At 41.2% G+C, this 12,631-nt stretch overlaps 1 protein-coding gene across 1 annotated transcript in view; it reads right to left on the bottom strand.

The window, feature by feature from the left end:
- LOC141077916 (otogelin-like) overlaps window positions 1-12,631 on the bottom strand; it is a 280,958-nt gene that overhangs the window by 138,343 nt on the left and 129,984 nt on the right. The window contains exon 21 of the mRNA XM_073564686.1: window positions 3,086-3,106. Within this exon, the coding sequence (XP_073420787.1) occupies window positions 3,086-3,106 (21 nt within the window). The remainder of the gene's footprint in view (window positions 1-3,085; window positions 3,107-12,631) is intronic.

The following is a 12,631-nucleotide window of genomic DNA, read 5'->3' as shown; positions in this document are numbered from 1 at the left end:
CCAATACTTTTGTCTGGCCCATTTTTGGAGTTTTGTGTGAAATGATCAATGTTTTGCTTTTTGCTTCATTCTCTTTTGTGTTTTTTCATTTAAGACAAATTAAATGAAGATAATAATACCAAAGAATTTGTGTTTGCAATCATTTTCAGGAAGAAACTGAGTATTATCTGACAGAATTGCAGGGGTGTCAATACTTTTGGCCACAACTGTATACCTGTATGTCATCTCCTCCTGTATATAGTATATACCTGTGTCATCTCCCCTGTATATATCCTTAATGGAATAAAATTCTTGGACTTGTGTGCGCTGCTTAACAAAGTATCACATCCAGGTTGTATAAAGAGTTTAACCATTTATTTCCCAACGCGTTTCGAATTACAATACACTTCTTCCTCAGGGGATGACATGAATGAACAAATGGAGCTGTCTCCAGTTATATACATCCACTGTTTGAAAATTGGCGCCAATAGTGACATGTGATACAACGAGAGTGTCAAAGTTCATATGAATAAAACAATATAAAAACATATTATTTAATCTTAAATTAGAAAAATCAATTTTTCTTTTAATTATATTGCAGGGAAAAAAGTTGTATTGATGAGAAGAAAAAAATATATATAAAAGATCTCTCGTTTTGAGAAAAAGAAGGGATCTGAAGTCCAACACCTATACAACCACGCCGGAAGATAACGTATCTTAGAAAAAAAAATTTTTTTTTCATATTATAAAAAATATATATTACATATATATATGATAAAAATGTATCTTTAGTAAAAAAAAATATATAAAATATATATAAATGTTTTTAGAAAAATATCTTTAAAATATTAATAAAGATAAAAAATATTTTTATTAAAAAATGTGTATGTTTGTCATTAGTCAATGATCAAAGGTTTGTTCAGTATCAGAAACAATTGTAGGTATCAGGTTAAGGCTAAGTTCACACGTACCGGAACTCTCGCAGAAATTACCGCGAGAATTCCGGAATTCCATTCCACGGGAAAATCGCATTTTAAATTCCCGCGGAAAAACTAGCATTTTGCAAGCGTAATTAGCTTGCAAAATGCTAGCGTTTTCCAAGCGATCTGTAGCATCGCTTGGAGAACTGATTGACAGGTTGGTCACACTCGTCAAACATAGTGTTTGACAAGTATGACCAACTTTTTACTACTGAGGCCGCCTATGCAGCATCAATAGTAAAAGATAAAATGTAAAAAAAAAATAAAAAATGGTGTTATTCTCACCTTCCGGCGTCCCGCGCAGCAGTTCCCAATAATCCTTTGCGAAAATGCTCGCGATGATGTACGTTCTCGCTGCATCACGACGTCTCGCGAATGATCGCGAGACTTCGCGACCCCGCGAGAACGAACGCCATCGCGGGCATTTTCGCAAAGGATTACTGGGAACGGGAGCGTGGAGAGAGGGCTGCGCGGGACGCCGGAAGGTGAGAATAACAATATTTTTTATTTTAAATTCTATTTTTTACAGGGATATGGTACCCACAGCCCGGAGGACAGTCTCCTCTCCTCCAGACCGTGGGTACCATCCGCAAATGCTCTGCTTACTTTCCGCATGGTGTGCACAGCCACATGCAGGAAGTAAGCGGAACAATGCATTCCTATGGGTGCGGGATCGCCGCGATTCCGCAAAATTAATGAGCATGCTGCGGTTTTTACCGCGAAGCGATTCCGCCGCGGTAAAAACCGCAGCATTAGCACAGCATTGCGGAATCCCATAGGAATGCATGGGATGCTTATTTTTCGCATTTTTGCGGCAAAATTGCGCGGTTAAAACCGCTGCGGAAACGCGAAAAAAATGCAACGTGTGAACTCAGCCTAAAGGTGCAGACCTACAAAGAGACCAACTCGGCAGTACCAGAGAAGATCAAGATCGCCTCCCGCATCAAGTGGAAAAGAAGAAACTCAAATTTCCATATCAATACCAACACTTTTTTGAAAAGGAGAATTAATTAAAAATAAAAAATTAATGAATAATAAACAATAAATAATACAAATCCACATTCCAGGGGTTACCACACAGTAATATAAAATCGCTTATATAAAAATACAAAAAAAGTTAAAATATGCTGATAATAGAATTATGATCCATCTGGATATATGTTAAAACATTGTTAGAAACGAAATATATTAATTCTATGTGAAATTATAGAAAAACTTCCGTAATTTCATTGAATCCATTAGGAGTATTCAATCTATATATCCAGAAAACCTCTTTCCGATTCAATTGCCCTCTTCTGTCAGGATGGTCACTAGGAATATGTTCAATTGGGCTTATTTTATATCCATTAATATTTTTATTATGCTTGATGGCAAAGTGTCTAGAAAGACCATGCTGTAAAAAGCCCTTTTTTGATATTGTGCCTATGTGAGTTAACCCTTAGATGTAGTGGCTGTGTGGTTCTCCCAATATATTACTTTTCACACTCAATCAAATGACAAATTCTGTCGTACAGCTAAGAAGATCTTTAACAGGAAAACATTCATTAGTCATAGCTGATTTAAAAGTTTTTTCTTTATGTGTAATGATATTGCAACACAGGCAATTCCTCTTTCCCCATTTATAAATCCCTTTTAGGGGGATATTGATCATTAAGGGAGATATATGGTTGGTTTTCAATCGACTTGGGGCCACCAAATTTTTGATGGTAGGTGCCCTTCTGAAAGTAACCCCTGGATTACTGGGAAGAAATTTATGTAATATAGGATCATTCAATAAAATGTGCCAATTATTCAAGAATTTTTACATAATAATCCAGGGGTTACTTTCAGAAGGGCACCTACCATCAAAAATTTGGTGGCCCCAAGTCGATTGAAAACCAACCATATATCTCCCTTAATGATCAATATCCCCCTAAAAGGGATTTATAAATGTGGAAAGAGGAATTGCCTGTGTTGCAATATCATTACACAAAAAGAAAAAACTTTTAAATCAACTATGACTAATGAATGTTTTCCTGTTAAAGATCTTCTTAGCTGTACGACAGAATTTGTCAGTTTCCATCCAAAACACATAAAGAACTCTTATCTATAGCCAAGCCATCAGATACAATCGTATATGTTCCAACCCCATGGATAGAGACAAACACCTTGGTCGCCTCAAAAAGACCTTTTTGAATCAGGGTTACCATCCAAGAACAATTGAAAACCAAATTACAAGAGCCACCAGAATGTCAAGGAATCACCTGCTACATTACAAACCTAAGAAGAAAATAACCGAGTGCCTCTAGTAGTCACCTACAACCCAAACCTGGAGGTGCTAAGGGGAGCTGCACGGAAATTACAACCTTTACTACAAAAAGATGCCAGATCACAATCCATTTTTCCAGCCCCCCCACCGCTGTGCTTTAGGCAGCCCCCAAATCTAAGAAGCATCATTGTCAGAAGCTCCCTGTCCTCTCCAACAGCTGCAGGAACCTTTCCTTGCAACCAGAAAAAATGTAAAACTTGTCCATTTATAATGACCACGGACAAGATAAAGATCCCCAACTCACATCAGGACTACAAGATCCCAGGTACTCTCAGCTGCATCACATCTAATGTGGTGTACTTAATTATTTGTACAAAATGTCCAACTGGGGGTCTGTATGTGGGGGAGACAGGGCAAAAGCTTAGAACAAGGATGAATGCTCATCGTCACACAATAAGAGAAAAAAGAATGGATCTACCTGTGGCAAAACATTTCTGTATCCCTGATCACAGCACCATGGACATGAAATTACTGGTATTGAAAGGTAACTTCACATCTCAGAGAGAGAGACGAGTTTGGGAGTACAAATTTATGACAACCTTTGACACTCTCAGTGCTGGAATGAATGTGTCGCATGGATTTATGTCTTTTTACAACAATTAAGGAATTTGCTTTCAAGACCTGGTGGGGGCATCACAACACATTAGGAGACCCCAATCAGAGGACCATAAAACATCCAAACTCCTTATTTATGTACTGGTCCAATATTTATGTTTCTCCCTCTCCCATATTGATATTTCTGCTTCACGTCACTTGTCTTATCTACTGCATTTTTTCTGTGTTGTATTGTGCATAAATATGTGACTCTTGAGATTTTGTATTAGTCTAGCCTGATGAAGAGACCTGAGTAGTCTCGAAAGCTTGCAATGTGTTACCATCTTTTCACTTAGCCATTAAAAGGTATCAACCACTGAGGACTCTCAATTCTGAATATTTTTCTATCTACTGGCTAACACGGTACAAAGATATACATCTTTCCTTTGTTCATTCATGTCATCCCCTGAGGAAGAAGTGTAAGAAGGGGAAGAGTCTTGAGGAGATCATTTGCATATTCCCACTGCCTTCTGGGATAAGTGAAGAGTCTCCGCGCGAATTTTGGCTCATCTTTCATCGTTTTTAAGAAATCTCAAGATGGAAGAGGCCAGGAGCCATTTGGTGAGCTGCATTTCTTGCTACATGTTCACAGATTTACCAGTGGAAAAGCCAAACTTCACATGCCACAAATGCAAGCTTGTGACCCTGTTGGAGGAAAAGTTGCAAAATCTCGAAGAGAGGTTAGCTACGTTGAAGATCATTAAGGAAGGTGAAGAGTTCTTGGACAGAGCAGAATTATCTCTTCATGTTACAGAAAGAGAAGAAATTCGAAGTGCACCTGAAGAAACAGAGGAATGGAGACATGTGACCCAGAGAAGCAGGAGGATCAGGAGGCAGTCAGCACCCATACTGCTCAGGAACCAGTACCAGGCTCTCACGCAGGAAAACGATGAAGAAATACATCAGGATAAGACTTTGCCAACAAACAGCAACCTTGTACGCCTTCAGAGTCCTCCTGGATGGAGAAAGAAAAATGTTGTGAAGAAGAAACGGAGAGTGGTGGTCATGGGGGATTCCCTGTTGAGAGGAACAGAGGCCGCTATCTGCAGACCGGATATCACTTCAAGAGAAATGTGCTGTCTTCCAGGTGCAAAAATTAAAGATGTGTCTGACAGGATATCAGGACTCTTCAGACCTACAGATGACTACCCATTCCTGCTACTACATGTGGGGACAAATGACACCGCAAGAAATGACCTGGAAACCATCTGCAGAGACTTTGAAGACTTAGGCAAGAAAGTGAAAGAACTGGGAGAGCAGGTGGTCTTCTCTTCCATCCTCCCAGTGGATGGCCATGGAACAAGGAGGTGGAATAAGATTCTGCAGGTGAACAACTGGCTACGTCGATGGTGCCGACAGCAACGATTTGGATTTCTGGATCACGGAGTGAACTACTTATACGATGGACTACTTGCTAGAGATGGGGTACACCTTACGAAGACTGGAAAGCAGGTATTTGGAAGTCGCCTTGCTACACTTGTAAGGAGAGCTTTAAACTAGAACAACATGGGAAGGGAAGCAAAAGACCAGAAAAAGCCATACACCTGACAAATGCTATTGAGAACTCTGCTATTAGAAGTGGAAAGGAAGAACAAAGACGAAAGAATCTAATTAATAAAAATATTGGAGAAAAAGAAACCAATCACAAACTAAAATGTTTCTATACTAATGCACAAAGCATGGGCAACAAACAAGGAGAATTGGAACTATTAACACAGGAAAAGAAATATGATGTCATTGGAATCACTGAAACTTGGTGGGACAATACACATGATTGGAATACAAGACTAGAAGGATACAACTTATTTGCAAGAAACAGACTTGATAAACGAGGAGGAGGTGTCGCATTGTAGAAACGCGTATATCTGCACAGAGATCCAAGCTTCAGAGACTGGGAGTTCTGTGGAAACTGTTTGGGTAAGAATACAAGGACAGAACAATGGAAAGGACACCATTGCAGGCATTTACTACAGGCCGCCTGTGCAAGCTGAAGATATCGATGAACTCTTTATGCATCAAATGGCCAAGTTCTCCAAAAAATATGACATAGTTGTCATGGGAGATTTCAACTATCCAGACATTTGTTGGGAATCTCTCTCAGGCAAAACTAACAGGTCAAGGAAATTCTTATCCTCTCTTGCTGACAACTTTATCTTCCAAAAGGTAAGGGAGAAAACAAGGGGAACTGCTACCTTGGATCTAATCCTTATAAACAGGGAGGAAATGGTTGAGGAGGTAAAAGTGGCTGGGACCCTAGGAGGTAGCGACCATGCTATTTTAGAATTTTGGATAACTAGAGGCGGAAGACCTGTGAAGACTCAGACGTCAAGGTTAGATTTCAGAAAGGCAGATTTTAAGGGATTCAGAAAGAGAATTGGAGGGATCCAATGGCTGGATATCCTAAAAGACAAAAATGTCCAGGAGGGATGGGAAATCTTGAAAAATGAAATTCTCAAAGCACAGTTGTTAACAATTCCGAAAAGAGGGAAGATTAGGAAGCATTTAAGGAAACCAGGATGGATGAACACAGAACTTAAGCACATGCTAAAAAGGAAGAAAAAAATGTTTATAAAATGGAAAGGGGGAGGCATATCTAAAGAAGAATATAATGCTGTCTGCAGAACCTGCAGGGCACAAATCAGATTATCTAAAGCTGAAAATGAATTGAGACTTGCAAGAGATGTCAAAAGCAATAATAAAGGATTTTGGGGATATGTCAAAAGTAAAAGAAAAATCAAAGATGCTATAGGATTTTTACAGGATGAAAATGATGAAATGGTAAGACAGGATGTTGAGAAGGCTGAACTTTTAAATTCCTATTTTGCATCTGTTTTCTCTCAGAAAGGAAATGTAACATCAACTGTTATTCACTGTCCTATTAAGGGAATAGAAGAATCCAGGATATCTATAAACAGAAAGATAGTGAGGAAACACTTAGCTAACCTAAATGAATTCAAGTCTCCAGGTCCAGATGAATTACACCCCAGAGTACTGAAGGAGATAGCAGAAGAAATTTTTGAACCCCTCTCCATAATCTTTGAAAATTCTTGGAGAACAGGAGAAGTGCCAGAAGACAGGAGAAGAGCAAATGTTGTTCCTATCTTCAAAAAGGGGAAGAAGGTGGACCCAGGCAACTATAGGCCGGTGAGTCTGACTTCTATACCAGGAAAGATCTTTGAACAAATTATTAAACAACATATATGTCAATACCTGGATAAGAATGAAGTGATTAAACAGAGTCAGCATGGGTTTGTGACTAATAAGTCATGTCAGACTAACTTAATTTCCTTCTATGATGGTATCACTGATTGGGTGGATCAAGGAAATGCTGTAGATATAGTATATCTTGACTTCAGCAAAGCATTTGACAAAGTCTCTCATACAATCCTTATTGAAAAAATGACTAAGTATGGAATGGACAAGGCAACTGTTAGGTGGATTCATAACTGGCTTAGTGATCGGACCCAAAGAGTGGTCGTAAATGGCTGCACATCCAGTTGGAAGAATGTCTCAAGTGGGGTACCACAGGGCTCTGTCCTGGGCCCTGTATTGTTCAACATCTTTATCAACGATTTAGATGAAGGAATTGAGGGTAAACTGATTAAATTTGCTGATGACACAAAGCTAGGAGGGATAGCTAATACTAGAGAAGAGAGAGGATTCAAAAAGATTTAAATAAACTGGAGAAGTGGGCAGCAACTAACAGAATGGTTTTTAACAGGGAGAAATGCAAAGTACTACATCTGGGCAATAAAAATGAAAAAAGCATATATAGAATGGGAGGAATAGGGCTAAGTGACAGCACATGTGAAAAAGACTTGGGTATACTAATAGATCACAGACTGAATATGAGTCAACAGTGTGATGCAGTAGCAAAAAAGGCAAATGCAATTCTAGGATGCATTAACAGAAGCATACTGTCTAGATCACGTGAAGTCATTATTTCCCTCTACTCCTCTTTGGTCAGACCTCACCTGGAATATTGTGTCCAGTTTTGGGCACCACATTTTAAAAAAGACATCAACAAACTGGAGCAAGTTCAGAAAAGAGCGACCAGAATGGTGACCGGTCTGCAAACCCTGTCTTATGAGGAAAGGTTGCAGGATTTGGGAATGTTTAGTTTGCAAAAGAGAAGACTGAGAGGAGACTTAATAGCTGTCTTCAAATATCTAAAGGGCTGTCACATTGTAGAAGGATCAACTTTATTCTCATTTGCACAAGGAAAGACTAGAAGCAATGGGATGAAACTAAATGGGAGGAGACACAGATTAGATATTAGAAAAAACTTTTTGACAGTTAGAGTGATCAATGAGTGGAACAGGCTGCCATGAGAAGTGGTGAGTTCTCCTTCAATGGAAGTCTTCAAACAGAGGCTGGACAGACATCTGACTGGTATGATTTAGCGAATCCTGCTTTGAGCAGGGGGTTGGACCAGATGGCCCAGGAGGTCCCTTCCAACTCTACGATTCTATGATTCTATGTACTTCGAAACGCGTTGGGAAATAAATGGTTAAACTCTTTATACAACCTGGATGTGATACTTTGTTAAGCAGTGCACACAAGTCCAAGAATTTTATTCCATTAAGGATTTATACGGGCGGTCACGGAGTGGACCTTTGGACATGCAGCAAGCTGACAATTGATCTATATGCCTTAATCTCTCCTGGAAAGGGTGAGTAGATTTCTGTTATTTCTTCCAATAATTACCCGGATAAGACCCTATTGCGCGCTCTCTTTCCTATAGTCTGTACATGTTCAATCTCCCCTGTATATAGTATATACCTGTATGTCATCTCCTCCTGTATAGTGTATACCTGTATGTCATATCTCCTGTATATAGTATATACCTGTATGTCATCTCCCCCTGTATATAGTGTATACCTGTATGTCATCTCCTCCTGTATATAGTGTATACCTATATGTCATCTCCCCGTTTAAAGTATACTGTATATATTTTAATCTGTGTTTGAAGGTTTAAGTTAATGAGATGCTTCATGCCAGACAAAGAGAAGTTCCTGATTCTGGGCTCCCCCTGCAGTCTGTGTCAGAGGGTGGTCTGTGTCGGCACAGTAATAAATTGTGTTATTTCCAGCTTTACAGAAGGACACCATAGAAATGATAAGAATATTAGGCCTCAGTTGCCACAACTGTCTACAAGGAAAACTGTGACGAATGGGGGTCCCGCTGCCACCAAAACGCGACGGACAGCGGACCCTGTGTCACCAATATGTCACAATCCTACCACTGACACGGGTGTATCAACGGACGGAGGGATGTGACACACTGCCAGCACACGGCTATCACAGGCACAGTGGGGGCTTATCTTAGTTATCCCACCACTGGCATCATGTGACAAAATAACAATTTACCGCAGGGGGGTATTTTGTATGCCCCACCACTGCTAACAACCTTCCAAGAACTGCGGGGATTTATGTATATCCCACTTTCTCAGTTCCACTTTGGAACTTGCAGCTCTCTGGCGCCCCCCCTTTCCCTCAGGTCAGTCAGGGAACTGCACCTAGGATAATTAGTCGCCAGACGGGCTGTTTATTGTGCATGGGCCGCTAGACTACCGCAGTAAGGGAATTATCAATGCTGTGGCTGCAGCCCCTCATTCAGCAATATAAGACCCTTCTGTACTGCTAGCTAGTCTCGCCAGCCGCGCACACCACACTGCCACCATCCACGCTTTTCTTAATTCACAGAGTTAAATTAAGAGGGTCAGTGGCAAACCCCTGAAATCAGCAGCAATTATCTAAAAGAGGCGCATGGTTCGTTTCTTAGAGCATGGAGACAAACTGATAATTTTAAGATTTATTCCCAAAAGGGCAGTAATTACACAGATAAAAGTTACTATAAAGTTGAGACATTAAATATGTACAAATACAAATATAAAACAAAGTGGATGAAAGAAGAAAGTACACTTACATGTGGTCAGTTGGTGTGAGGCAACCCATGCGGCTCGGGGGATGGGCGGCCAAACATCCCAAGACATGGGGTAGGTCTGTTCAGCATCAGAACTCCAGCTTAACTGATTGGAATTTGCTAGGGGTTAACTATAGACTTGGGTCTGTGACCTCATGAAAGGGGCGGTCTGGAGAGGACCAACCTCCCTCTCTTCAAGTTATGATTTGGCTACGAAACTTCTGAGGATCATATCTTAGCGAGGGGAGCCCGCACAAACACATATATGGTATCATTAGTTGTAGCTCATCGAATAGAGTGAAACAACTCCAAGCATGCCATAATTACGACATTCCATTTGGGAGCAATCCATATCTCGGTTTCAGGAGGTCCGAGAACTTCGCCAGAGGCACCGTAGCGAAGTCGAGTCCACTCAGATCACAGAAATATGACTATTATATCTCTGTCATGAGCGGAGTACGAGCTAGGCTTATTTTAATATTTCCTATACCTGTAACCAGCCTTTGGTTTTAAACAAAGGACCATCTTTTCACTTAGCTAATTAACATTCCTAGCTCACAGGAAATGGACGGTTTCAGGTTTCACAGAGCTGTGCACATGAAGACACTGTTGTGTGTGTGTGGGGGAAGAGAAGGGGGGTTTGCAGCTACACGGCAGGCTGCAATGTCCTGATAAGAAAACGGGAGACTTCTAGAAGTTTCTAGAAACATCTTTACAGTACATTACAAAAACTATTGCTCATAGTAACCAATCACAGCTCAGCTTTCATATTTTAAACAGCTCTGGTGAAATGAAAGATGCTTAGTGATTGGTTGCTATGGGCAACACAGACAGTGTAAACTGTTGTGGTCAAGAAGATGTGCCTATGAAATATATATGTATATTAGATATTTAATATATATATATATATATACTGTATATTAACATATCTAATATATATATATTCATTTATTATACCTGGCTTTGTGCGTGGAGTGGGTGGGGCTATGTGGAGTGGGTGTGGCTTGATACATACACACACATACACTCTTTTATATATATAGATGTACACAGCGAGTGTTGAAGACAACTCCCATCATTGTTACCCAGTCACAATGAACTCAGGGATACCACGTGACAATGATCAGATCTGTCTTCAGCACCCGGTGCCTGGGAAAAATGTGACCTGTACTGCTTTTTCTCAGGCGCCGGTATGTGTCACGGTGATGACACAGATTTGCGTGACGTTTTGTGACATGTGCACACCACCATTGAATGCACTATGTCCATATTTGCAATCCTTAAAACCTTACATTTGCGGACGTGAAAAATGGATGTGTGAAGGGGGCCTTATGGAGGGAAGCACTCCAATTAGGAAAAGGGAACTGTCATGATCTCAGTGCGGGTTTGACTCGCACACGTGGGGTTAATGTCTGGAACCAGTGCCTATGACTAGCATTTCTGGGGTTAAAGGTTGTGATCTCAGTGCAGGCTTACCTGCACACCTGGGGCTATGATTGTGGCCTCTCCCTGGTTCTGGGAGAGGCTTCTTATAGCCTCAGGACGCTCCCATCCCCGTGAGTTATACTTTTGCCCTTGGCATTGTGTGGTGACCTGTTGTGAGTTCATTTTCCCCTTCACCATTGAGGTCTGATGAACTCCCTCTTCTGGTGAAGGAAGGTAGTGAGGCTGATTACCAAGCACCTGAGCAGGATGATGATGACTGGGTGACTGGAATTGCTGACTGGATATAAGGCAACCGACGCCCTTCTGCCTGGCTGGTGATTTCTCTGAGGGATTATAGGAGACCAGTCTGATTCCTGCTCATCAAAAGCTAAGCTAGTTTTCTGCTTTGCTTTTTGCATTTGTGTTTTGGTTTTGTTTTGCCTTGTTTTTCGGGATTTCTGCCATTCCCGGCTGGGGTGAGCTGAATTCCTTTTTGCTCTGTCTTCAGAAAATACCTGAGTACTGATATAGTCTTTTTGAAGCCTAGCGTCTTCAGGGCTTTTTTCCCTATCAGTCTGTTGGCTCTTGTTTTGATAGGGTTTTGGCGGATTGCAGACAGCAGCTTTTCTGTCCTTTCCTATTTAGTTAGCTTGGGCCCCATCATTTGCTCAGCCTATCTTTCTATCTGTGTGAGTGTTTTTTCATCTTGCTTCACCGTTATTATATGTTGGGGGCTGCCTATTGCTTTGGGGTCTGCTCTGGGGCAGTTTAGATTTCCCTTTCTGTCTTTAGGCTATTTAGTTCTCCGGCTGTGATTGAGGGGTCTAGGGCACCGTAGGAACCCCCCACGGCTACTGCTAGTTGTTGGTGATAGGTTCAGGGGTCTGCAATCCGATAGCTGCCAACTTCTCTGGTTTTCTGGACTTAGCTAGTATTTCTGTTTTTGCCTCCTACGGTGACTCATTCATAACAGTGACCCCTGAGTGTGTTTGTGCTGTGTTCTGGTTGCTTGATTCTCTGTGTACGACTCGGTCTGTTCTCTGGATATTGCTTTGGATTCTGCTTGGTACCTTCCATGTCTGTTTGGTTTTGACTTCTGCTTGGCCCTGACTATCCGTTCTGTCTCATCCCTGGTGCTTTACTGATATCTCTGTATATGACCTCCATTTTGCCTGACTCTGAGTATTTCTGTATAGTGTCCTGCCATCTCTGAAAGCAGGACGATAAGCCCCGCCCCCTTGCAGTCACATGACCGTAGGTCCTGTGACTGCTTGCTAAACTTCAGCGTCCACAGGTCCTGTGTATCTGTACTTTCCAGCTGTACCTGACCCCGGGCCCCCCCCTACAGTGCGGGTGAGTCCCTGCTTAGCGGAGGCTGCACGCCGGCGCTGACAGGATCCTGACAGGAACATTTCTACAG

The sequence above is a fragment of the Dendrobates tinctorius genome, unplaced genomic scaffold (assembly GCF_039654945.1).
Source record: "Dendrobates tinctorius isolate UK_male_01 unplaced genomic scaffold, ASM3965494v1 ptg000473l, whole genome shotgun sequence".
Lineage (NCBI taxonomy): Eukaryota > Metazoa > Chordata > Amphibia > Anura > Dendrobatidae > Dendrobates > Dendrobates tinctorius.
Note: the sequence above shows the minus strand (reverse complement) of the source record. Positions and strands in the feature narration are given on the sequence as shown.